General features: G+C 39.5%; 2 protein-coding genes across 8 annotated transcripts in view; both read left to right on the plus strand.

The window, feature by feature from the left end:
• The window catches only part of LOC107551693 (ETS domain-containing transcription factor ERF-like), a 58,429-nt gene extending 46,410 nt beyond the window's left edge, over window positions 1-12,019 (plus strand). Inside the window, exons 3-5 of the mRNA XM_016233397.1 lie at window positions 6,019-6,134; window positions 6,225-7,258; window positions 9,086-12,019. Of these exons, the coding sequence (XP_016088883.1) occupies window positions 6,019-6,134; window positions 6,225-7,258; window positions 9,086-9,706 (1,771 nt within the window). The 3' untranslated portion in view covers window positions 9,707-12,019. The remainder of the gene's footprint in view (window positions 1-6,018; window positions 6,135-6,224; window positions 7,259-9,085) is intronic.
• A 2,647-nt stretch (window positions 12,020-14,666) lies between these two features.
• LOC107551694 (protein capicua homolog) overlaps window positions 14,667-27,637 on the plus strand; it is a 56,032-nt gene continuing 43,061 nt past the window's right edge. For 3 of the 7 annotated variants that reach the window (XM_016233398.1, XM_016233402.1, XM_016233404.1), the window contains exons 1-2: window positions 15,290-15,596; window positions 22,821-26,685. In XM_016233398.1, the coding sequence (XP_016088884.1) occupies window positions 22,920-26,685 (3,766 nt within the window). In that variant the 5' untranslated portion in view covers window positions 15,290-15,596; window positions 22,821-22,919. Of the gene's footprint in view, window positions 14,722-15,289; window positions 15,597-15,869; window positions 16,081-22,820; window positions 26,686-27,637 lie in introns of those variants that run through there. The other 4 variants (XM_016233401.1, XM_016233403.1, XM_016233400.1 and 1 more) reach the window with 3 other exon arrangements.

The following is a 27,637-nucleotide window of genomic DNA, read 5'->3' on the forward strand; positions in this document are numbered from 1 at the left end:
TAGGAAACTGAGAGCAAATCATTGAATGAAGGGAAAATTTTGAGGATGACAATTCTATTTTGGCCCAAATAGGGTTTTCACAGACTCTTGAAGTGTTGGTCCAATACAAAAGCTTAGTAATATTACAGGCCCAGTAATACTGTTGAAAATTTGGTAAGGCAAGGCCCCCTTTTGAATTTGGAAGTTCAAGAACCTTTCTACTTATCTGTGCATTTTTGCCGCCCCACAGAAAAGAGTTAGTTATCTGATTCAGAGTAACAAAAAAAGACTTGTTAATATAAATGGGTATATGTTGAAAGAGAGATAAGAATTTGGGCAAAATTGTCATTTTAACCAAATTAATACGGCCAATTAGCGATATAGGAAGAGAGGACCATCTCTGTATATCTTCTTTATAAGCATCTAGCAGGGAATTAAAATTCTTTCTGAAAATAACTGTGACTGATTTAGTGATGAATACACCTAAATATCTGAATCCTTCCTGAACCCACTTAAAGGAAAAAGGATATTGAGAAAGTGTCTCAGCTGCTAAATTGATTGGGAACATTTCGCTCTTTTGTAGATTAAATTTGTAACCAGAAAATTGGCCAAACGAATCAAAAATTTGGAGGATTGGTGGTAATGATGAAGTGGGGTTAGTTATATATAAAAGAAGGTCATCTGCATAGAGAGATAGTTTATAAGAGGTTCCAAACCGAGTAATGCCTTCAAACTTTTCCTCACTTCGCAGCCAAATAGCTAATGGCTCTATAGCCAATGCAAATAATAGAGGTGAAAGGGGGCAACCTTGGCGAGTGCCTCGACAAAGGGGAAAAGTTTTAGAATGCATTGCATTGGTGTACACAGAGGCTACAGGGGAAGAATATAATAATTGAATCCATGCTACAAAATTTGAGCTGAAACCAAATTTATTTAAAATGAAAAACAAATACTCCCATTCAACCCTGTCGAATACCTTCTCAGCATCGAGAGACAATATAACCTTGGCAGTGTCGGAACTCGAAGAAAGGATGGTATTAAAAAGTCTTCTGGTGTTATAAAAAGAGTGTCTACCAGCCATGAAGCCTGTCTGGTCAGGGGAAATAACAGCAGGTAACACTTGCTGAAGGCGAAGGGCAAGGATCTTAGATAAAATTTTAAAATCCACATTTAACAAAGAAATTGGCCTGTAACTACTGCAGAGCAATGGATCTTTATCTTTCTTTAGCAACAATGAAATGGATGCCTCAGACATGGTTGTTGGGAACCGCCCTGAGTTTACTTCCTTTTTAATTATATTTTTATTAAATATTTATTTATATGTGGAACATACTTTGTCATCTAAAGTATAAGTATGTTTATTTAACAAATTAATTTTTTTATCCATTTTCAAATTGTTTCAAATTTCTTAAATATTAATTAAAATAAATACAATTATATCAGCTTTATATCGGCCATCGGCCACCCTGCTTTCCAAGATATCGGCATCGGCTGTCAAAAATCCAATATCGGTCGACTACTACCGTACTGGCCCGAATATAAGACGACCCCCCTTTTTCCAGATGTACCTTTTGGAAAAAGGCTTTTTAAAAAAAAAATCTTGTTTTTTCTAAGTAAAACACATTTTGTCTTCAATTATTTTCATATTGCATATTTTTCCTATTTTAATTTTTGTTTTGGAAGTATGGTAAAAACTGGTCAAATGTACCAACAATCACATTTAAAAAATATACACTTTTTGATATACCATTAAAAAAAAAAACAGGTAGCCCATCTGAATTAGGACATTTAGGCTATCCATCTAATAGTAGCCTACCAAAATCTTATTAACAGTAGAAGTTCAATCTTACTGTAGACTTCAAATCTGGGTACTGTCTTACGTTGTAAAATCACAAAGGGAGTTTGGTCCCATCAGGCTAAGGTGACAGTCATGACTCATGCAGCTGTAAGGTTTTCTTTTGTTTTTACTCGCGATCTTTACAACAGGCATTACGTATTTCATGGCGCACTCGTTTTATGCATATTTAGCGCCACCTATTATTGTGGGTGTATTATTGACATGTCAAAGTCTAGACCCTGAATATAAGACGACCGCGTTTTTTCAGATGTATTTCCAAGAAAAAAACATCGTCTTATATTCGGGTCAATACGGGTAATTTTTTCCCCAATATTTGGACCTCACAAATATAGCACCAGTCCACATAATCCAGGAAAAAGCAGCACAATATGTACCTCTTTAGGATCTGAGTGATAATCCTCATTCCCTCTGTCTTTTCTTTATTCTGTCCCTTTTTTAAAGCGTGTTGTTCAGGCCCTGATTTGCAAATACCAGGAATTGCTGTAGTGTTTGTTTAGCTCCTATATTCCTGTCAGTCACAGAATATTGACTCTGAGAGCTTTTAATAATCTGCTGTTTAATCCAAGTCCTAACCCAGTAAAATCTGATTTTTTCCTGGAAACCTGCTCGACTGTACCACCTAAAGTCATTTAGTCACCGGAGTATATGTGTCTGTCCTATCCTTTGAAAATGACGGGTCAGTGTGTGGGTTCACAGGTGTGTAAGTGAGTGTGACAGAAGGAGGGTGGTTGCCACTAGATGCAGATGCTCAAAGAATCCTTTCTTCTGCTTTGAAGTCAGTTCAAATGCTCTTTAAAGTGTGTTTGAGAGAGTGGGTGCACATGCAGTCATGTGTGTGGGGTGGGCGGCACTTCTTTCACACACTGTTCTGTGTCATATAGACTATGACTTTAAGATATATTCTTTGTAAACAACTTTACATTATCTTGTGCAGTTTTGCTTATCTTGTTTTACTCAAAAACAAAACACAAATATTGATTAGGAAACCTTTTGTGATTTTTCTTTTTCTTTTGCAGAGGTTTTACTCAGGTTTATATAAAAGCGTCTAATATTTAAAAAAAGGAAAATTATTTTTAAAATCTATCTTAAAACATGTCAAGTTTGTGGATGATTTCTTTGTTTTCAAGTTAGTTTCACATTGTTTTAAATAATGTTTATACCATTGTCAACTAAGTTTTTATAAAAAAATTGAATGATGAAAATGTCATGTGGTGTAACCATAAAGTACAAAATAATAACTTATAATACATTTTCCCCCGACACCTTGAATTGAGTGTAAACATCTTAATCATAATTTACAAAAAAAGCAAAACGTTTTTGAGTGTATTTAGGTAAAGGTAAGTTTGTTTGTTTTTTTTGTTTTTTTAAGTACCATCATGACTTAATTATTCATAAATATTACATTTTGTGAGGGTTGTACCACTTATTATTTTACAATCTAAACTAACCTTTCCTTGTCAAAAAGTCAAATTTTTTAGAAGATGTATTGACCTTGAAATTATTTTTTTTATAATTTTAACTGTTTATTGTTTTCTATGAATAATTAAGTCCTTCATGATTGAATGATGCTTGTTTTCAATTATGATTTAAGGAGAGATAAGAAATTAAAAACTTAAACGCATCACGGAATAGGTTATTAATTGCATTATTAATGCATTTTTGAAAATAAAATAAATAGATTTGGGTAAAACCTGAACATCATGAGCATCATATCATTGAGAAAAATGCAGAATATGACAATTCAAGAAAAACTCCAACTGTTATCCCATTTTAATTATTCACTGGTTTTCACATCAGAAAGCACAATTTACTATAGTTCAAGTACGTTTAACCTCTGCCTTGGAAAACCAGCCGCTTGCTACATAGAAAGCGTATGAAGCGATGGCATTGAGTGAGTTTTTCTAAGAACCAGTCATATCTGACAGCCATAGAAATAAGTGTTACTTTGCCTGGCCTGTTGATTGGAACGTCACCGTTCAGGACGTCATCATTAGAGAATCCCTTCATCTCACCTCTGCGTTCTCATCTGTCATCCGTCATATAACTCAGGTTACCACCTCCAGCCAGACAGTGCAGAAGTACAGTAAGTATTGTGTGAGCTGGATGTCTACCCATGCAAACACTGCTGCTGCTGGTGTATTTGGTAGACATGCTAATCCACAGCTGTCTCAAGTATATTTATATCTCACTGTGTGGCTCAGAGTGTTATCGTGGGTCATATAATCACTGATCACCTGCTTACATCTATGTCTTTGTTAATAGTTGTATTGGAGGTGTGTTCAGTGTATGTTTTGGTGCCCGTAGTCACATTTTTCCCCTTCTGGTGGCACGTACTTTGTTAAAAAAAATTATACTTGTCTGAACTTGAAAAAAAGAACTCAAATCTTTTTGACCACAACTCAAACACATTTACATGCTCACGTCTTCATCTGACCACAAGACTATCTGTCTGTCTCGGGTTAATCTCTACAGACAAGCCTGTCTGAACTCACTCACTCACTCACTCACTCACTCACTCACTCACTCACTCACTCACTCACTCACTCACTCTCTCTCTCTCTCTCACTCTCTCACACACACACACACACACACACACACACACACACACACACATATGCAGGGAGAGTAAATAGATCCTCTATGCATTCAAAAAGCTCAGTGTCAGCATCTTCCCTGAAACATGTCATTCACAGAGAATTGTGGCTCTGGGGTTATTAAGTAAAACATGAATCGTTGTCACAGGGATTTGCACACACACAAACACACACTAACTGGTAAGAAAGATGCAACTTTATAGAGAGATGTTATGTAAAGAGCTGGGGAAGGACAAAGATTTATATATATATATATATATATATAAGAAGAGCGAGAGAATGGGATTATATAAGGGAATTAAGAAAGGAGAATTTATCAGTGGGTTATAGTGTTATATAAACAGGCACTAGAGTGACCAGAGCTGTCCTGACAATACCTCCCATCATGTAAATGAACACATAAACATATATTAACAATACATACAAAAACATATTTAAATATTTATTGGTTTCTTGATGTATCACTATTAAGCGGATTCATTTCAAATGTACACTGCACTGTTGGCTCTATATTTAATTTATTATTTAATATATAATTTGTTTTTACTAAAACACACACAAAAAAAACTTTTTTTTCTTCTCTTTATTTAATCAAATGTAAATTCACTATCAGAAAAAAAAATCTATTTTATATTTTTACATTAACAATGTAATCAATGTTCTACTTATTAAAGCCATGTATGAATCTCATCAAGTTAGTGTTTTTAAGCATTTTACATTTATTCCAAAATAATAACTCAAGGCAGTAACAATTTAACGATAATTTATTTGTGAACTAATGTTCAGCTGTTCTTTTTGATAGTTAAGTATTAGGTAAATAGGTAAATATTGTTCACAGACACAGAGATTTACTTTTAAATTTCACCAAGCTGATTACTCACTAAAAACTCCCACAGATCATGTTTTCATGCCAATTAAAGTCATGTTTTGACGTAAAAAGTGGATATATCTAAGTGTGAGGTGTTTACTTACTTTTTAAAATTAGTCTTCCCATTAACGCCATTATTGTTCATTCTGACGCGAACACACGAACAACACAAGAGGCGGGATTTATCGAATGAACCAATCATAACCAGTAATATCCAATCACATCACAATGAAAGCATTGCCTCCTCTCACGTGACTTTCCCGCATTCATTCTCAATTTCCCCCCACCAAACTGCACACTTTAGAGGGTCTGTTAAAACTCAATGGGCTCAGGGGAGGCAAGAGAGACGGCGACTCCCACTGTAACTTTACCTGTTGGTGTCACTGTTGGACAATATTTCTTTAGAAAAACAATTGTTTTACACACTTCTTAATGTTACATTTTGTAATATCGGTGTTTTATTTTTGCACTGAATTTTTTTCTCATCCAATATTTTGAGGAGACGCTGCCTCCCTTGCAGATACGTATACATATGACTGTACAAAGTTTTCACACCATCAATGTCATTTACTTATTTAATTACTGAAGAATCTTTTTTTTCTTATTCATTTTACATCTTAACATTTTTTTGTTTTAAACTTTTAGTAACCTAATATTTCATTTCAGGTTTAAATTTGATTTCAGAGGGGGCTAATGTGTTCTGCCTGTCTTTTGTGCAGGTATTATTACAACAAGAGGATTCTACATAAAACTAAAGGAAAACGCTTCACCTACAAGTTCAATTTCAACAAGCTGGTCATGGTCAACTACCCTTTCATTGACATGGGGTCTGCAGGTACAAAACGAGGACACCCAAATCACATACATTTATTTATGCAATAAAATGCAAAAGCTAAGACCTCCACCTGTGTTTGTCTCTCTACAGGAGCGGCTGTTCCTCAAAGTGCTCCACCAGTGCCTACAGGTCCCCATTTCCGTTTCCCTTCATCCACTCCATCAGACATGCAGGTGCCTGAGGTGCTGCGGTCCCCCAGCAGCGAGGAACTGCGCAGTCCGGGGATGTTTAGCGGCCGCCGTATCGCCCGTGGGTCTGTCTCTGACTGCAGCGATGGAACTTCTGTCAACTCTGAGATCGAAGATGGGAACGGAGGTGCGGCCGAGGAGAGAGTGATGGAAAGAGTGGCTGAGAGAGGAGGAGGTGGAGGTGGTTTCCGAGGTGCCATTCACCCTCGTCTGTCTCACGAGGCGATGTTCAGGATGTACGGTGGACCGGGAGGTCACAGAGGTCATCGAGTGTCAGAGGTTGGCGGACACAGGGTTCATCCCGAGCCTCTCTCGCCGTTCACCATCTCGCCTCTGCCTGGTCCGGGAGGCCCAGGCCTGTTGGCGCCGCCTCTCTCGCCGGCGCTCTCCATGACCCCAGGCTCTCACCTTGCCTACACACCCTCCCCTACTCTGTCGCCCATGCCTGGCTCCATCTTCTCCTTCAACCCAGAGGACATGCAGCACTACCTGAAGGCTCACACCCAGAGCGTCTACAATTACCACCTGAGCCCTCGTGCCTTTTTTCATTACCCACACATCATCGTTCCTCAGCCTCAGCGCCCCGACAAAGGCATGCCCAGACCCCAGGGCTGTGATCGCGGCCCTGCCGAGAGGCCCTCAGTGCTCAACAGCCATCACTCCAGCCTCCCGCCACCTCACGCTCACCCTATTCACCATCACCTGGGGGAGGAGCAGCACCATTCTCCATTCAAGTTCAAGCTCCAGCCTCCCCCGCTGGGCCGAAAACAGCGCGACAGTCAGGGTCGACAGGGCTCGCTGTCCTCCTCATCTACATCCGGTCTGGGCTCCTCATTGTCATTTGGGAGTGATCTCAGTTCAGCCAGCGGATCAGGACTGGTGTCCAACTCCTCCTCAACTGGCTCGCTAAACAGCGCTGGGTTGCCCAAGATTAAGGTAATCAGGAATTAGGTTCTGTGCAATCACATGCACCATTAAAGTTTTTTAAATCCTTGTTTTTTGTTTGTTGAACATAAAATGGATGGTATGATTCTAGTCGAACTAAAGGTCCTTGCACACTGAGTTGGAACTTTTTGTATGCATTTTTTCATATTCGTCATCCTTTCCTATCAAAATGCTTGCTACGGATGCGATAACGGAGAAAATCGAACCTGGTCCAATTTTTTTAATGACAGACAAGTTTCGGAGGCAGTATGTAAACTTGATTGACACAACATGAGGTTGTATTTATTTTTTAACATGCGCAAAAAATTTGGACGAGAGTTTCGGACTCAGTGTGCAAAGACCTTAAGGCCTGGAATGCACCATGCAACTTATAAAAAGTACTAAGCATAATACACTTGCTGACTTTGTAAATGGTTACAAAGAAAAATGGGCCATCATACGCCAAACCAGTGGTTCTCAAATCCAGTCCTCACGACCCTCTGCTTTGCATATTTTGCATGTCTCTCTTATTTAAGACACCTGATTCAAATAACCAGCTTGTTAGAAGAGTGCTCTATGCATGAACTGTGTACCGATTGACTGGGTCCCTACACATGTTCATTGCTCCCTACTCCCTGAGCACTGGAAACCGGTTGAAGTTCACTTTACTTCAGATCATTCATTCACGGGTTTGCGCCACGGCCTGCAGTGTCTTCACACACAGATGAAACTTACTGGAGAAGTGTGAAGTGTGACATAATGTACCTCTATAAATAAATTAAATTTAAATTCACGTCTTGCACAATTTAATGCTCTTTGAATGGAAAATATACGCTCCCTTCGAACTGGAATCTGGAATCAGTATCCTGTTTAGTCTACTTCATAGGGCACTAAAGGTCGAATAGAACAAACGTCTGTAGTGATAAGAGATACATACAAAATGTGCAGAGTGGAGGGAACTGCACCAAACGACTGAGGATCACAGACTGCAAGTCATTCCAAACTCATTAAGAAACTCTTTTAGCCTAGTTGCTAGAAGACACATGACAAATTAAAAGTTTTCTAAAACTGGCTCAAAATATCAAACATGTTTGATATCCTCTGACTGGATGGAATCAGTCTGAAGTGAAATTTTTTTTATGTATGTAGATGTGACCGTGATACACTACGCAATTTTCTGAAATCTATAAACTCTGACTTTTGGCAGCTAGCATTCATTCTCCATACTGCAAATCAGGGCAAAAATGTGGGCAGAAGTCATGAAGTGTATTCCCGCATTAAAGTGTTTACAGTGAAACATGAAACTTTTAAAACTTCGACTAACCCTAACTTCAAATGTTCAACATGTAAAATAGGTTCTAAAAATGAAGCAGTACATCTCTAACATTTCCTGGACAAGTCAGAAACTATCTAAATATTGAAACATTTTGAGGGCTTCCTTGAACAATGGCGAACAATCCATTAATCTATCCAAACTTTTTAGGGAATGATAAAAAAAATTCTGAATCAGACTGGTTTTAAAAAATGGTCACTGTTTTACATGTGTGATGCTTAATTGTAACAGTCTTAAAGTCAAGAGTTCCCACAGTCCTAGAAATCCTAAAAATAGGTGATTTCAAAAGTGTAATTTTCAGGCCTAATTACTAACTAATTCTAGTTATGCTCTGTTATAAATTAATTATTTGCCTTGAAATTGAGCATGATATTTAAAAACTATATAAAAACTATTTTTTTTAAAGTCCTCTTTCAGTCATCACAAACAACTGGAAAATTCATGGAAATTAGTCCATAACACCCAACTCTGTTTTGACACTACATGCACTCTCTCTCTGTCTATAGGTCGAGCCCATATCTGACATTGAATCAGAAGAGGAAGTCGAAGTGACTGACATCAGTGATGAAGATGCTGATGAAAGAGATGAAGAGTTTGATGTTTTCCCCTCTCACTACCATAAACACCGTCAACATCATCATCACCATAATCATTATCCTCATAGCCAAAAGCACCAACAGCCCAACGGCACAGATGCCGCTCTCCACCCAGATGAGGACTTGGAGGAGGAGGTGTTCAAAGCCCCCGCCCCTCCACCCTTCTTCCTCCCTCCCAACTCTTCCTCAAGCGATAGCCGGCACGGTACCACCATTGTGAAGAGCGAACCCGTGGAGCCGGCGGACATGCAGCTGGCCTCCGGCGGCCTGCCACAAACCAACTCCCAGTGTATCCCACTGAAGCTCCGGTTCAAACGGCGCTGGGACCAGGACCAGCACATGGAAGAGGCGGAGGACAAGAAAGTGAGAGGAGAAGAGAGGGGGAGAGAGAGGAACGGGATGGCGGAGGAGAGTGGCAGCGGAAGCGGGAGCGGAGAGGCAGAGAGCCCACCTCCTCTCGCTCATCACAGAGTTAGCGCCGAGCTCCACCGAGCCACAGCACAGCTGTCACTGGAGAACAAGGAGTGCTGATACGCATCGACACACCTAGACAACTGCTGATACACAACTCTACAACTGCTGATGGACCCACACTCTCACGTGACTCTTTTAAGATCAATGACTGCTGATACTGACATCAGTAATACTGACACATACACTGCACACTTAGACTAACTGACCCTTGCTTAATCGAATCCCGTTGCCTAGGCTACCCTTGTTCCCCCGCCAGCACACGTTCCAGTACATCTCATCGTGACCGTTATGAGGAATGAGTTCACCCACGTGCCCCAGCGACCCTCAGGAGTCATGAACTTTGACCTTTGCCACTAGAGTATATTTTATATTTTTAGAAGATCATTTTATTTTGCAAAGTGCCTGTGAGCTGTCCCTCAAAACCCCTCAAAGAGAACTAGAGACGGGCCTCAGAAAGACTGGTCTGGTTCGAGGGACTTGATCTTTTTCTCCAGCAGCCCAGCATTATTTTCCTCAGCGACAGACTGTGATCAGTCTCGATGTGATGTGGTGGGATACAGATGCACAGAAAGTCACAAACAGACACTGTTCTAAAACCAGCCTGATCAGAAGTCCGAACCCTCAGGGACAAAATCCCTCAACACACACACACAAACAAACAAACACACACTCAGCCATGATCCCATTCTTATTCCCTGTATGAAACGTGTGTCTGATTCGAGTTTGATTGTGTGTGTGTGTGTGTGTGTTTCGGAAATCTAGCTGTGTAAGTTCTCAGGATATCTTCCTCCTTTCCTTTTCTATCCAAACCAGCTCACCTTAAAACTTTTGCTCTCTCTTTTCTTTTATCCCCTCTGGGACCATACCTGAATCACTTTCATTCCGTTGGGGACGAAATGACTCCGGCGTAACATGCGGTTCAGAGACCATACTCCTAAATCTCTTAAATGGCTAGTTCCTTAGTTGGTTAGTCTTTGAAATGACAGTTTGAAGGTAATACACATTAGGGAGCTTATAGCAAGCTTCCCTTGTATAGTCAGTCCTTTTGCGTGAACTAAACCAGCATCCCACACAAACACACACACAAGCTTGTACAGTAATACTAGACCAACTGGGACTCAATTTTTAACTATTTTGGCACTTGATGATGTACCCTTCAGAATCAAGTGCTGATTCTTTGTCCTGATTAACTGTCCTTCAGCCATATAGAACAGCCGCGGACTCTTATGAGGGGGAGTGAAATAGCAGTTTCAATCCGTAATCCCAACATTTAAATACTAACTTGAGTATAGAAAGACAGTAGAAGGCATGTTGCCAGAAGTCGCACTCTCGCACACAAACACACACACACACTCACTCACACACTGCCTCTTATGCCTTGTTTTAATAGCATGTCTGAAAAGGAAATACAAAAATCTTAAAAAAGAACAGTATACACTCAATATACCTTTATATATTATGTGTTACACATACTATAAATGGGAAGCATAGCATTAACAGATGTATCAGTTTCAGGGGGTTTGTAACAGATTTTGTTTTGAGGGGAAGGTTGACTTTTCTCCTCAGGGATAATGTTGCTATTTGGGTAAGGGAGGAAAAATGTTGCTTTTCTTATCACGTTAATAAAAGGTGGGGTAGAGGATTGAAAAACTAAGTTGTACACAAGACTCTAAACAAAGCGAGCACGAGAGCTTTGCACCACAGATGATGTGGCACATTCGGTTCTTTAACCAGCACGCACCTCCTCAACATCCTGTTCCTACTGCTACAACTGATGTGTGTGTGTGTGTGTGTGTGTGTGTGTGTGTGTGTTTGACAGAGGCTGCAGGTCTCTGTGCATGTACGTCACACCACACCCAAGGCTATAATTCTTTTGAAATCTTGCATCGTGAACCTCATAAACCTGTGTGCACTAAAGCCCTGTGGAAGTTGAGCACAGGACTTGAGACATCAGCGGGGTGGCCAGTCGCACACTAGCCATTATATAACGGTTTTCCAGTGACAGGAAGGAGTTATATCATGGCTGAGGTGTCTCTAATACCTAAGATAATGCATAAGACAAAATTGAACTGGCAACGGTGTCACCTCCTCAAAGTTTTGGACTCTTTCTAGCTGCCTTATTCCCACTTTAATCAGATTTGATTATGATCTCCTCATGCTTTCTTATTCGACGAGTCAAGTCTTTAACTAGGGTGCACTTGTTTTACGCCCGGCATACCTCGAAATTGAAAAAATTTGAGATGGAGTGAGCAGTATTGACCAGTGAGGTCTGTAAACTTTAGTTTGGGCACAAAGTGAGTGCATTGTTTCTTTTTAGGAGGCAAGTTATTTGTTTTCTCTTAGGCTGCTCTCGTTGGTTATCCCAGGATGTCACTTTTTCAAGTCGAATGATGTTTTGTTTTGTTTTTCACCCGAACTGCTCATGTTTATCTGCTTTCTGATGTCAATGTTGCTGTTCATCCTAATTATTATTAGTTATTATCATTATTTTGTTGACATTTTCTCCTCGTGTTGTAGTCATGATAACATTGTATACAATACTGTAAGAGATACTTTTAAGAATGTTTCCCCCAGCCCTGCCTTCCCACGAGCAGCCCGACAGTGTGTTTAGTGTAACATTTAAAATTTTGTAAATTAACGTAAAACTGTAACTTTAATATAGGTGGTTATTGTGGAGAGATATAGGATGGAGGAAGGGCATTCGGGGAGGATCGGGCTTATGATTTGAACTCAAGTCATGTCATGTAATTGTTATTTTGTAGTGTTACTGATTTCTTGCTCTTGTAAATTTTTTTCATTGGGGGATTGTATGATTTTAAAATATATATTGTGTATTGTTTTATTGTGTAAAAGTCTCTCTCTCTCTCACTTTCCTTCTCAAAATTAATTTCTGTGGTTCCATAATTCATAATAACAGGTTTTAATGCCATGATGTAACACTTTAATTCCTCCTTTATTCGTTTTTGTGTTCTTTTTCAGAATTGTAATTAAAATGTAATCAGGGTCAATTAAACTGGTTAAAAGCCATCTGGTTTCTGCAACTTTTTGTTACAACACAAATGCGTCCATTTTAGTCATGCAAGTAGAATCTCCTTTCCAGAGTTTTGTAGAAGCTCCTACTTGTGTGTATTTTTTGTTAAAATTGCAACAATTAGCATCTTGGGAGGCCCACAGGTCTGTAGAGCTACACTCTTATGCAGTGCAAACATGACAAACAAGTCAATTAGTAAATAAAAGAATAAATGAACAAATAATACAATTATAATTCCATGCAAATCAATATACTTTAAATGACCATTCGCTATTGAGAAGTTCTTTATAAATTCATGTTGTGTATCCAGCCTGTTGATATGATAAATAACATAGACTCTTTAAGACTGGCCTCTGCTGTCTGAAAAGCAGAAGTACAAGCCTTATCAACCATCTAAAATCATCACCATTGACATCCCTCAAATCTTTTTGCTCATACAAATGATATATGTATTATATTGTATGTATAAACATGAAAGTAAATTTAAATAATATTGCTAAATAAAATTACTATTATTTAATTGTATGGGGAATAAGAATGACATAATCCGATGATAAGCAATTAAGCATTTTATAATTAGCATTTTGTAACTTCTATTGTGATGTGTTATGAGGGGCCACATATGTATTATTATCATTTATTATTATATGTGTCACTACTTGTCTACTAAAGACCAGTAAACTTTTTTTCCCCTCAGTGTTCCACTTTATAGCATCTGCTTTCTTATTAAGTGTCTGTGAAGGTGAAAGTAGAAAACATACACAGAGATGTAACTCTTTTAACTTCGTGCAAGAACAGTTTCAAATGGACCATTTTATGGGAATTTTGAACTTGACATTGTCTGATGATCTTAATTCACGTTTACTATAGTAACTTTTTGTATGTACTATTGATTTAACTTAATCAGTAGGTTTCAGGTCTGTCCACTCATTCAAATCAATGCTCTTTATGAGCACTGACTGAATAAAAAAACTTTCAATAGACCGGTTGTGGGATTCAAATAAAACCTGGGATTATATTTCTGCCTCTGGTTATTCTCATCATCCCTGTGATGTTTTGTTTGGTCACATTCTCTGTCTGTCGTCTCTCTTTTACTTCTTTTATCACTTCAGTCGTAGTCTACATTTCCGAGAACTAGAGGAGGGAATGCAGTTCGCTGTGGCACAGTGGGAGTGTAGGGTAGAGGGGTAGATGTATGACAGCTGACTGACAGCATAGCAGAGCCAAAAGAAAGGGGTCGACATCATGGAGGGGGTCAGGTCAAAGGGCAGGGCTCTTGGGAGAAGAAGTGCTAATAAGGGGGTATGACACTTGAGTACTACAAAAGTGCTTTATTTTAAATTCTCTATTTTCATCTTCAATGAAAAGTGCGCTAAAGAACTTCACCTTGTTCTCCGTGTTTTGAATAACCCTAAGCCACCACACAGTGGCGCGTGCACGCACGTATGTTTATAGTTTTGTGCTTATCAAGAGAAACCCGACAGAGGTCGCTGTACATTGCCTAAACATTTGAGGATGGCGCTTGAGAGTACTTGATTCTGTCTACAACAGCGATTATGTAACGACGCCTTTGCTTCTCAAAAGAAATTCACTACGAATAGATGTGCGCTTCAATGCGTCAGTATGTCTGAATATGACTTTCGATGCTTGAACGGGCTACGTTTGAAAAAAAAACAAAAAACGTGTACATGTATTTAAACAATATTTTTAAAGAATGCTATTTATTTTTCCAGCGTGTTTTAAAACTGTGTCTTGTCGCTTTCGTCAGTCACTAGTATGTTGTCCTACTACGCATCAAGCATGGGGTTAGGCGAGTACGTCAGGCCACGCCCCTTCCATCCAGCTGGTGGCAACATGCTTGATGACTTCATCGCTGAGTTTGATCATTGGCTCGTCGACGCGGCGCCTCTGGCCAATCACAGAGCGGCACGATGACGTCACCTCCAAAATCCTGCAAGGGTTGTATGGATGGGGCGGGGCACGGCGGCACACACGTTAGAGACAGCGGATTGCGGCGCAACGATTGGTTCTCGCACACGAGGTGAGGGGCTGTTGCTGAGAGAAAAGCGAGGCAGAGTGGAGAAAATTGAGAGCGAGAGCGACAATAGTCCATCCCGTGTTCACAAGCATAGTAGTGTGAAAGTGAAATGGTTAGTCGGGGACCCGTACAAGGCGGCTTTATTGTGCTTAAACGAATCAGTTTAGTGATTTGACCTTTCTTTTCATCCTCAGAGCTTAAATTTGTTTAATATAGCAAACAGTATTAAAACGGAGACGTACGGGTTTTTTTTTTTAGTTTAGAAACATCCCTTGCCGTTCAGGGGAAGTGAAAAACCAGTGATTTTAGGATTAAGTGCAGCGCTGTCGTTCGTGGTAAACACGCACCTCTATTTACAGAGCGAAAACTCATATCGCGTTATTGGCCAGCGCTTCTTGAACACTTCCCTAGTGCCCGCCCACACCCTGTTCCTATGGTTCCCAGCTCTCTCATTGGATACTGTAACTTTTGGAGCGAGCGCCGGCTTGGTATCTAGCTTCATTGCGATTGGCCCAAAGCGCCTGCCAATCAAATGGAATAAACCACTGAGAACCGCCTCTAAGTTTGTGCTGTCACATCCATAGGTTACTGTATCAGTCAGTGCGCTCTGATTGGCCAGGAGGGCCAGCTGTTAGTGGTTCATTCACCATTTTGTGACTAGTGGAAAAAGGATTCATATATAGTTTTTAATCCCTGTCTGAGTTGCTGTTGGGAGGGGGTAAATATGTTTTACGGAGGACCGATATAATAAAGTAAAATTCCCGACAGACAGAAGATATGGATGGACGTTGCTCGCCACTTCAGACGACAGGACGGAGCCCATCTGCAATTTGCAGCGTAAATTCATCGGTTACCTCCTAAGTATTTCTGCTGTTTTGGTAAGTAGTTATTACTCAAACGAATCCACCGCTAATATTAGTGACAACGCGTATTTTAGACACGAGTGTTGTGTGCAAAAGACAAATGGAGAACAAACCAGCTCGCTAAAATATCAAGGAAGGACCTAGAGCAAGAAGAAGGCAGGGGGTGGGGATGCAGAGTTAAACTTTGTCGAATGTTTTAAAGACAGCGTTCAAACCAAGCTTTTGAGTAATTTATTAAGTTCTCCCTTTCATAATTGTTAGGACTGAATGGCATGAGTTTGAGCAACTTGAACAGAGCAGACTGGCACTCGTGCGCTGCGTTACGCACTGGCAGGATTACGCTCGAGGAAGGACTGCTCTACCTACAGCACTAGCGAGCAAGAACGTCGCGGCGCCAGTGTAAAAACAAACAAATGAATACTTTACTCCGTAACCGACGCTATTACTCGGACTTACTACACGCGCTGTCATCAGCCCGCTGCTAGGACGGCTCATAAAGGTGAATCATTTGCAACTTTTGCTGCATGTACGTCCTTATTGACATGAACAACCTTTGCGTAGTGTATTTGCGCGTCAGTGCGAGTGTGTTTGAACACGTTTCAAAGCTTTCTTTTACTCTCTTACAAGGCCTTTCCTTGTCTAATTTAGCTGTTGCGAGTCCTTGGCATAGTACTACTCCCGTGACATTGCGAAGCGCTGCGAATACTACTACTACCACCGGCGGCTTTCGTGCGCATTCTGACGGTACGTTTTTTTTTATTGTTGTGCATTATTTCAACGGCTCACCTCATAGTCCAATACATTTCGGAATACGTCCTTATGGAAATATAAAAGAGCCTTTCATCCAAACTGCAGTTTTATAATCCGTTCATATTGTAATTTATATTTTAAAAGTATCTTTCAGTCCTAACGGGCCTCCTTGAAGTGTTGACACAAGTGGGGTTTTAATGTTACACACTCCTGAGATTTTGTCATCTTCAGAGATGCACGTAAATATGATGCACTCTGCTGTTAAAGAGTGTCTCCATAATGATGGCTCAGTTTGCCTGCATTAACACCATCCATCAATTCATTTTTCATCAGGTCATGTGTGCCACTTTGCATGCTTTTAGTAATGGTAGGTTTTTGCCACTGAGCACTTTTGCTCCTTTGGGTCATGTTGGATAAATGAGTGAGATTCTTCCATGTCTGACTGATGGTGGTGGAGTGTTGATAGGATGTTGTTTTGGGCAGCCTTTCGTCTACGTCACTCACTACATGTACTGCTTCAGCATCCATACAGCTCATCTGGTACGTGCTTTAAAGGTAGTGTTTAGCTACTGATTTCAAAGTGTTTGAACTCTTTTGCAGGGAATTTTTGCACGGCTGCTGATTTTTCAAAGAGCGAGGCATGTATCCCTGATGTCCCTTGTTGTGCGTTCATCTCTTGAGTTTCTCCATGTTTTTGCTGTTTCATGTTGTGACTGTAACACCCCCTTGGTGACCCACTTTAAAATCCAAATAAAGCAGGTAATACAGTTGGAAATGGTCGGGCTTGGGGAGGAAGGAAGTTATAGCACCCATGCATGCCCCTGAGCTGCACGACACTGCACTGCTGCAGCCCTGCACCCTTCTGTATGCCCCAGAATGCACATTTGCAGAACAATCTGTGAATGAGCACAAAATCAGTGTCGATACGCAGTGTGTTGTGTGGAGTGGGCTGATCGTTGACTTGAAAATCACACACATTGTGGTGTATGGCACTGTCGTGGGTTGTTTTTGTTGTTTTGTTTATTTGGTAATCCACATTTTTTGCATGTTTATTTTGCTTCGTAACACTGCGGTGGAGCGATGCACTATAAGACTTATTCTCCAATTAAATCCGAGTAGTGTGACCGGCTGGCATACTGGCATCACAACTGCGTGCGAGTCTGTGTCCCCCTTTTCTGTCGCACATCAGTCTGAATATATAAGATAGGTGCTTTATTGACCCCTGAGGGGAAACAGTGTATAGATGTATGGTTTTGTTTTGGTTTGAGCAAAGTCTTTGGCACAGACAGTTGCTCCATTGACAACTGGTTCACCGTCAGCAGTGTGTGTGTGTGTGTGTGTATGTGTGATCTTGCATGTTTGTGCTTGGCATTGGTGTGTGACGCATCGTATATTCTAGGCTTTACTTTTTTTTTAAATAGATCATTGTGCAATATTGCTCTCAAAATCATGGTGGCTTAACGCTCAGTATTAAATTTATAATATCACCTTTTCATCTGGGTGAACTGAAATATGTTCTGGCTCATTTGAGTCACCTTAATAAATGTATAGCCTGTGTGCATAATGACTATAAGTGAAAAGGAAAAACTAATGGATTCGTTGAGCCTTATAAACTGGGAATATTTATTATTAATTCTGAAATAAATAATTTGACCTTTTAGGATCAAAGTAGTTGTTCAGTGACAGCTGAACGTATCTTGTCCATTTATCAATTGAAGTCAAGTATAGTTTTGAAGTGGATTAAGGTTGTACTGAACAGCAGTCGTTGGGTATGTGTGATCTTGCATGTTTGTGCTTGGCATTGGTGTGTGACGCATCGTATATTCTAGGCTTTACTTTTTTTTAAATAGATCATTGTGCAATATTGCTCTCAAAATCATGGTGGCTTAACGCTCAGTATTAAATTTATAATATCACCTTTTCATCTGGGTGAACTGAAATATGTTCTGGCTCATTTGAGTCACCTTAATAAATGTATAGCCTGTGTGCATAATGACTATAAGTGAAAAGGAAAAACTAATGGATTCGTTGAGCCTTATAAACTGGGAATATTTATTATTAATTCTGAAATAAATAATTTGACCTTTTAGGATCAAAGTAGTTGTTCAGTGACAGCTGAACGTATCTTGTCCATTTATCAATTGAAGTCAAGTATAGTTTTGAAGTGGATTAAGGTTGTACTGAACAGCAGTCGTTGGCCTGAGGATGAGGATGGCAGGTTTCACATCGATGTTTATGTAGACTCGTATAACACAGCAACGTTTCAGCTGAAAACACTCCGCTCAGAGTGTGTGCTTGGATTGGACTTCTGTCATATGGCTAACATCAGAGTTTTTCTTGCTTTAGTTAGACCTTTAATACATGTATCATGCTAATATCCAAAATGCTGAGGCTTCGTTTGACCAGCTGTAGACACATACATAAGGAGTCAGAGCTGTCACAGTCACGGGAAGTGGACCTAGGATTAGCTGAATGTGCGTGTAGTTTTGCATGACTGTTGTTGCACAAAATAAATATCTGAATGTGCTATGTTATATAGTTTATCATTTGTAAAATATAATTATTTTCCAAATGTGCTAATCTGTTTACTTCTAATTGAACACATAGATGCATATCATAGATTGCTTTGGTCTCATGTTTGATTTTTTTGTGATGCCAGTATTATTTAGACAAGAATTCTATAATATATTGGAAAGAATCCTTTTTTTTTTTAGGTACTTAATAACTACAACTCCACTAGACTGCATTTCACACACACACACACACACACACATCATTAGAGAGGAATTTGCTGTTTTTGACGGCTGAATGATATTAAAGCAATGGAATATATTAAAACATTTACATTAAACTTGATGCATGAAACTTGGGGACAAGCCAACTTGTGGTGTACAAGCATTACTAGTTCTATTATCATTTGCAACTTGGCAAGTTGTCCAGTGTGTTCATTTAATCTAGTTAATGCAGATTTGAAAAGCAGCATGAAAAGCTAAATTCTATGTGAAATACTAAGGGAGGCCTGAGATGATTGTGATTTAATTATCAAATGAAATTTACTGTTAATTGTCAGTGGTTCAAATTCATGAGAAGTAAATCTTTGGCTAAATAGTGATCAAGTAAAAGTAAAAGGGTCACATGTTTTCTAGATTGTAGGTTGTGCAGTTTGACATGGGGTTCTCAGTTTCCTGAGCAGGAATTTCTAGAAGCTGCAGGGATCTCTGAATTTATGCAAACGTAGTAACACTTTTTAACAACACGCTTAAGCTTCACGGCTGAGAAGATTATATATGATCATGGTATATTTCAAATTGCTGTGATAAATTTTCCGATCATGGGCATGGCATAATTTGTTGAATTTTGTCAGCCATAAACAAGAAGTTGAAAAATCGTTTGCAGTACTAAATTATATACAAACTTAAGGGTCATGTTTCTCTACATCAGTTAAGCAACAGCTTCGCTTATCATGTATTAATAGACCAAGGACAAGGAAGACACAGCATGTTCAGGATTTATTGTGTAAAAGATTATAATACACTTACAATCATATTATACCTTTATTGCTTAGGATATTACAGTTATGCTTTCACTTTTAAGAACAATATTTATTAACATGAATGTTTTGTATCCCCTCACTTTTTTTTACAGACTTTATTGTGTGTTTGCTTTATTGTTTTTACTATTTCTTTAAATTTAATTGGTATACGCTAACCGAATATAAACCTCTAGAATAATGTTAGCAAATTACACAACCATGTGATACACAGCCAACTGTGGCTTAGAGATTTACACCATGATTTGTATGTTATATAATTTATTGTGAATATTGTATTTGTGAATTTACTGAAATGTGTAGTAAAGCAGTATATTGAGGTGAAATTGCCAGTGAGGACAGCAAACATTTGTGGCAACTTCTTTCTTTTTTTGAAGATCAATCATGCAGTATGAGATAGGCCTAATTACTTTATTTTAAACATTCTTAGTGTGTGGATCAGGCCTCACTTTTCTTGGCCATTTTTTACTTACAATTATTTCTTTTTGACCTCCCTGTCAAAAAAGACACTCACACTTTCTTTATTGTATTAAATTTGCGAGACTTTCTGACTCCCCATCAGGGAGAATACAAGGGAAAACATGTTATTAAATTACCAACCTATGCTGAGGTCAGAAAAAAGCTGATAATAGTGGAATGTACTCTGAATTTTGGCTTGATTGCTGACTCATACATTGGGTTTTGATAAGTGCATCCAAGTAATTAAAATGATTTTGCAATTACTAAAATAACATGCTGTCACACTAACTATTTCAAAAGCCTTCTCACAAACCTATTTTCTGAAATTTCAGAAACAGATTGTTTATAATGTGATGCAAAGATCCTGAATTTTGAGTTAAGCCTAATAACAATATTTTCTGTATAATATTCCATGTAGTAACCAGGAAGGAAATCTATCTCCATTGCAAATAAACAGTTTAAGGTCAGCAGGAACGGTGGGTGGGGTGTCTCTTGGAATGACTCAAAGAATTCCCCAATTCTCCTTTTAAAGCCATCTCTCACAGGAAAATCCTGTGCGTGTGTTGTGTGGGAGTGTCTGTTTGCAGATTTTTTGTGAGTGGGTGGGAGTGTGGAATAGTAGAGAGAGTGAGAAATTGAGTGAAGAGGAGTGTGATTTCTCACACGTGTTTCTGTGTACGAATGAATGAGGACAGGCTGGTAAAGGGGGGCTGGCTTAAAATGCATTTTATGTGTAGAGGAGTGAATGTTTGTGTTTTCTCTTGCTGAATTCTCAGCCTGATTTTCCTCATGTTTGTGTATTGCAGCGTGACAGCAGATGCTAAATATGTCTGTATTGTGTGTGTGATACCCACAGAATCCCAATCCGTTATATGCACATGGTTGCTATGGATCCCCCTCACATCATTTTGATACTCAGACTTTTTATTGTGAGATATATATTCACAGAAAAATCATAATCATGAGACAATGAATTGTGCACACATTGATTGTTGATTTGGCATATCTACTTTGTAGGACATATGACAGTATTCACTTACGATACAAAGCACTTTTGACAAATTGTTTGTTATTATCGTTATTTAGACTGTGAAAGTATATAGATCTACCCACGTCATATTGATTTAATTTGAAGACACTTAAGAACAGGCATATATGCAAAATAAAAATTATATCATGGCAGCTAACATGAATAAGAGTAACCACTGTCTTGCCTAATGCAACAAAATCCAAGGCTTAAATATTCTATCAAATCTTGATTGTGGAATTTGGGGATAAAATTCATGCATTTTGTATCGTGGATTTATTTTAGTCTAGTTTTTTTGAGAGGGTCACATTCTTTTGAATGTGGATATGGATTTAAAAACTAATTTACACACTTGGATTAACTAGTTTTTAATGGTACCATGTTTAATTAATGGGTGCCAACTATGGACAAATAATATAATTATTTTTTTATACTAAGTGCAATGTGTTGTCTATTTTTTAAACTTTTATTTTTAAATAAAGTACATCGTTTTTTTACTTATGATTTGTTTACTTTATTTAAACTGTCTAATGTTTATTTAAAAGCTTCTTTTTTTTTAACTGTGAAGTTGTGTGTCAGCTAATGCATGTCACTCTGAAAATGCATTATGTACCAAAATTAAACTGATTCAACAAATATTTGAGTTTTTTTTCTACTGATGTGGATATATTTTCTTATGGGCTCTTGTGTCATTCTCTCTGACAATGGCATTTATACCACCTATGTACCACATACCACCTTCTCTTGTTTTCATGGAAAACGAATGAATCTTTTTTTTTTTTAATTCAGTAATATAAAAATAACATTTTAATAAACCCAAATATTTTTTCCCTTCAATAGAATGCTATAACACTGACCTTCACCTACAAAGTTCACATAAAATAAAATGTTATGTACTTTTTAAGTGTTTTCCCATATGGCATTAAAATTTATAGCACTGTTTCATGCCTGGGGAAAAAAATATTTAGAAAGACTTAATATCTTTTCTGCACACCATTTCAGTGTGTATTTCAATCATTACAATTATTTTGTTTTAAGAATCAAAGCATTTTAACTACATGAATTTTGATAATCCAGCCTTGTTTTCAGAAAAGTACTTGGTGTACTGGAGAGAGTGTGTCCTTTGCTGAAGGTTTCCTCATTGTAAATATTATTTTTTAAATTCGTTGTTGCAACATGCTTGCGTTATTCATAAGCACACTCATGGTCTGCTGTTTTTCTGTAGACTTTTTACTCTGTATGCTATTTAAATAATGCTGATATCTAAACATCTGTGTAAATATAAACATTAAATTACTTTTTTTTTAATTTACCTTTTTGTGCACCAAGCACTACTTTTTCTGTTTGAACACATTCACAAACATGGAGCAGTATCTTCCCAGTTATTCTATATTGACAACAAGGACATTTCTATTTATTTGTTTCTCTTTCACTTTTTTCCTTCTTGTTACAGGTTGTTGTGAGAAGTAAAAGAAACCTCAAAAAAGCCAATTAAACAGGAGAAAAGAAAGAAAAAAAAGACGAGAAAGAAGTAGTTGCCACACTAAAAAATATGAGGCCACCAAAGAAACAGAGAGGACGCTCTCCTTTATCGACAAGAGCAAAAGGAGCAAGAAAACGAGGGGGCAAACTTGAAGGACATTCACAGACAACACCGCCTGGACCGTCAGACCAGAAATACACTCCATCCAAAGAAGATAGCTCTCAGGACAAGCATATCAAGAGTAGCAACATCCTAAACAGTGAGGTGTTAAAAGAGCAAATAAGAGAAAGGACAATGGAAACATCAAAATCTGAAGAGAATGCAGTAATAGTGAATAAGGCAAAAAGCCCCAGGAACGTTAACACTAACAGTTTAACAGATAATACAGACTCAATCAAGATAGCCAGCAACGCACATGAAAATTCACATAGTAATAGCACAGACATCTGCAACACAAACACACAAAACTTTACTAGCACAAACAGTAAAGGTAGCAACCAACATGCAAACAGCATTGCTAGCAATACACAAAACACAAATACCACAGCCAACAGTTTAAATAAAAATAACTTGGCGAGTGCCAACCACACTTCTACCACACCCTCCAGTCGAAAAACAGCCACTTTCAAAGCCAGGGTGCCCAAGAAGAAATACATGTATGAACATCAAGCTTCCAGTACCTCTCCCATCAGTTCAACCCCTGTAGCCCAACTCACTATTCATAGCAACCATCTAAGTTCCCCACACAGCTCCATTTCTCAAAGCACTACTCCTGTGGTCAGAAATGATTTAGTTAAAGCAGATATTTCTGATTTGGAAAATAGTGGGAATAATAGGAGAGAAATGGGGAAAATAGCAAGCACAGAAACTCCAAAAGGAGATAGACCTAAGGGTGATATGTTGAAAAGTGAGGTGCCTTCCGAAAGAGAAAAGGTGGTCAAAATGGTGGAAATAGATAGATATGGGGAGCAAGCCCCAAATTCTGTGCGCTCATCATCCACAGACACAGCCAGTGAACACTCTGTGGACCTGGAGGTCCTTGATCCCTCTTGTGTGCAGCTAAATTCAGGGAACCATGTAAGAACGTCAAGAAGATTCAACCTCTCCAACAATTCAACCCTGTCTGTCCTCTTGTCCCCCAAACACACACAAATAGAGCACGGAGGGTCTGCAACAATAGCAGAAGCACTAGCTAAAGGACTGAAAAACCAAAGGGTGCTAGCACGTAGACGACCAAGAACTAATTTTAAAAAAGATGAGAAGCTGATCAAGGAATATGCATTTATCTGTGGTGTGGTACGTGGGTCCAGTAGAGAGCAGCTGAATGTAGAGTTGCAGATTAATGGGGTGGGGACACTGCTGTCATATCCATTTCATACATTAGTAAGTCGCCCACACCAAGACATTGACCTCATTTTAGACTCTCCACCCCCAGGAAATGAACTTGTGGAGGTTGGGACGCGTGTTTGTGTGCCTTATGGAGGAGATAAAGGTAAAGAATGGTACAGAGAAGGTGTGGTTGCTCAGGTAGACTCTCATTTAGCTTGCCCCTACATGGTGCTTTTGCAGGAGGAGTTGGAGCAGGAGAAAGAGAGGTGCAGCAACGAGGAGATGCAACAGACATCAAGTACAAAGACTGTATGGGTTACCCGCCAGAACTTGCGTCTACTTGTTCCGCCATGGGATGGGGTTATGAGAGAGAAAGAACGGGAGGAGAGAGAGCACAGGGAGGAGATAGAAGTGGAGAGAGAGCTATGTCAGTTAAATGAGGGAATAGATTTGGTAAGTGAAGGTCCTCCCAGGGAGAACTGCAGATTCCCATCTCCAGACACAGGGGTCCATCACTTTGGAAGCACACATTTTTCATCTTCCACTTCACCAGCAGTTGTTATGGTAGCAAACAATATGTTTAGTTTAGCAACTAGGAGGGAGGATGATGGAACTCAGAATAGGGAAAGATTTAGAGAAAGAGAACACGAGCGAAAGCAACTGCAGACTCCAGAGGTGGACATGGAGGTTTTGCAGCTTAACATGGAACCACTCAGAGATGGTGGAGGACCCGTATTCTCAGGGGGACCAAAAGCAGGTGTGCCTAATCAGCACAGACAAATTCTTTCCAAACCTCCTGGGTATCCAAGTCCCATTACAGTGGTGCGAGGCATCACCAGGACCTCTTTAGGAAGTCCACAGCCCACCCCTTCACCTACAGTTTTAGGGTCTGATGGGGGTATCTCTCACCCTATGCCACCCTCTGTGCCTCCATCCCCCAGCTCCAGGGGTTCTCTGACACCTCTGGAAAAGACTCCTACACCTTCACAGACCTCCACCCCAATTCCAGGGAGTTCTGCCTCTTCTTCTGCTTCTTCCTCAAGATCAAGGACACCATTGTCAGCTGCCCAACAGAAATACAAGAAAGGTGATGTGGTTTGTACACCTAATGGGATCCGTAAGAAGTTCAATGGGAAGCAATGGCGCCGCTTGTGCTCACGAGAAGGCTGCATGAAAGAGTCCCAGCGTCGTGGCTACTGTTCTCGTCACCTCTCCATGCGTACCAAAGAAATGGAGGGAGCAGTGGGAGAGAGAGGGAGTGGAGGAGGTGGAGAGAGTAGCTCAGGGACTGTGACCCCTTCAGATCTGCGGGGTCGTGCTAGCAGTGAATTTGATTGGGATGAGACTTCTCGCGACAGTAGTGAGACAAGCAGCCGAGGTACTGACTCTCGTCCACGTCTTGGCTTGCCATCTCTGCTTTCTCAAGACTTCTCTCGTTTTGACTTTGACGAATGTGAGGCTGCAACAATGCTGGTATCACTGGGCTCAAGGTCTGTAACACCCTCATTCTCACCTATTTCAAATCAGTCCCCATTCTCACCTACACCTTCCCCATCAGCTTCACCACTTTTTGGCTTTCACCCTGCAAATTTCAGTCCTATTACTGCCTCTCCAGTCTTGCCTCCTCGCCGCCACAAACACCCCAGTGGTACCAACAGTGGTGTCCCAAAACATGGAACAGGAGGCACAGAGAGGGAGAAAGACAGACACTTGTCTGGTATTGTGCCATCCTTCCACACCAATCTAACCTTCACTGTACCTATGAGCCCAGGCAAACGCAGGACGGATGCCCCACCTCCCCCGGCTCCACTGTCGCACGAATATGGCAAACCCGATCAGGAACAAAGCTGCCGTGACCCTTCTCTTGTAACAAATCTCTGCATTATCTCTCCTCAGACCACTACTGTCACGCACCCCCAAAGACTGCCTTCAACCACTGCCTCTTCCCCACCCGCTTCTCCCCTAAGCTTAGAATCAGGTTCACAATGTACAGTCTCCCAGCAGCCTTTGAGAGACTCTCCAGTAATAGTGAGAAATCCTGAGGTTCCTTTAATAAAGTTTACAGAACTCCCACTGGCCAGAGTTGCAGAGGTGGACAGGACCAGTTCCAGAGAAAACAGCCAAACTGGTGTGCATTCAGAGACAGGGCTACAGGTTCCTGTTCCAATTAACACTGCTTCCACTAATGGATCTGTCTTACTGCAGAATCCCACCTCAACTCTTGTTCTAGTGTCTGCTACCTCTTCCATTCCAAACCAAACCCCTGCAGGTCTACCTACGCAATCCAGCGCCACCTTAGCCTGCATATCAGTGTCTAGCCCTGTTCCAGGGCCTGGTCTCATTGGTGCGGGTGATGGAGGGGGACAAGATAAGAGTGACCAAGTGACACTGCAGCAGCCTGTCCCTTGTCACCCTGCTCCTACTGCCCTGCTGCCTCTCATACTTCCCACAGGGACTTTGCATCCTGTGCCATGCAAAGACATCATCATGGGGCGACCTGGAACTGGTAAGAGAATTCTATATTTACATTCAATGCTAACACCAATGTTTAAGTTGTGATTCCCTGGAGACATTACATAATAACAAAAGAAAGATGGCATGTTAGACTAATTCAATGAAAATTTAAAAATAGAAACAATTTAGAGAATAAGGATGCACTATTATTTGTCAATTTTGTCTATGCACACAAAATGTCAAAACAGATTGAATATAATTTTTTTCAATTGCTCTTCTTTAAGTTATGTATCTGTTAAGTAACTATTTTACTGATTTAAGTATTTTATTTAAGTAAAATTAAGGAATAGTTCACTTAAAAATGTAATTTTCTTCATTATTTGCTCATGTTGTTCCAAACCTGTATGAAAAATTCTTTTTTGTTGAGTTTTTAAAAATGTGAACCAATGAAACATCAATATTACAACACAAATCAAACATATATAAATATGTTACATAAGAAATAAAGTACAGTTAGCCGGTCATCACAAAAAAAAAAAAACCCCGATAGAGCAATGCAATTATTACAATAATTTTTATGTACGTGTAAGGAAAGAGTTTGAAGAATTAAATAAGAAACTAGCGCAGTTATGTAGGAAATCGGTTGCCTTGGACAACAATCAGTTATACAGTTAAATGATAGAGTTTGGTCATCATACAAACCATTTTGCAAAATGTGATCAGTAACCACTCAAAATCCAAAAGTATTCCAGACAGCCATGTTTTATACGGAATAGAATTTTAGAATGTCAGAAGTATAGATTGTCAATGTGTTTTCAGTGCTTAAAGTAATATTTGTTTTATACACAACATTACATTAATCTTATACCACAGTGTTGGTGAATGCTTGGTTTTGGTCTTCAATAACTATAATTTTTCCCTTTTACTGAATTACATATGTAATATCAAAATCTTTCTTTGTTCTTTCTTTGTGAAATGGTCATTACATGTACACTGATAAAGTT

This window comes from Sinocyclocheilus grahami, unplaced genomic scaffold, assembly GCF_001515645.1.
Source record: "Sinocyclocheilus grahami isolate Dianchi unplaced genomic scaffold, SAMN03320097.WGS_v1.1 scaffold429.1, whole genome shotgun sequence".
NCBI classification, from domain to species: Eukaryota; Metazoa; Chordata; class Actinopteri; order Cypriniformes; family Cyprinidae; genus Sinocyclocheilus; species Sinocyclocheilus grahami.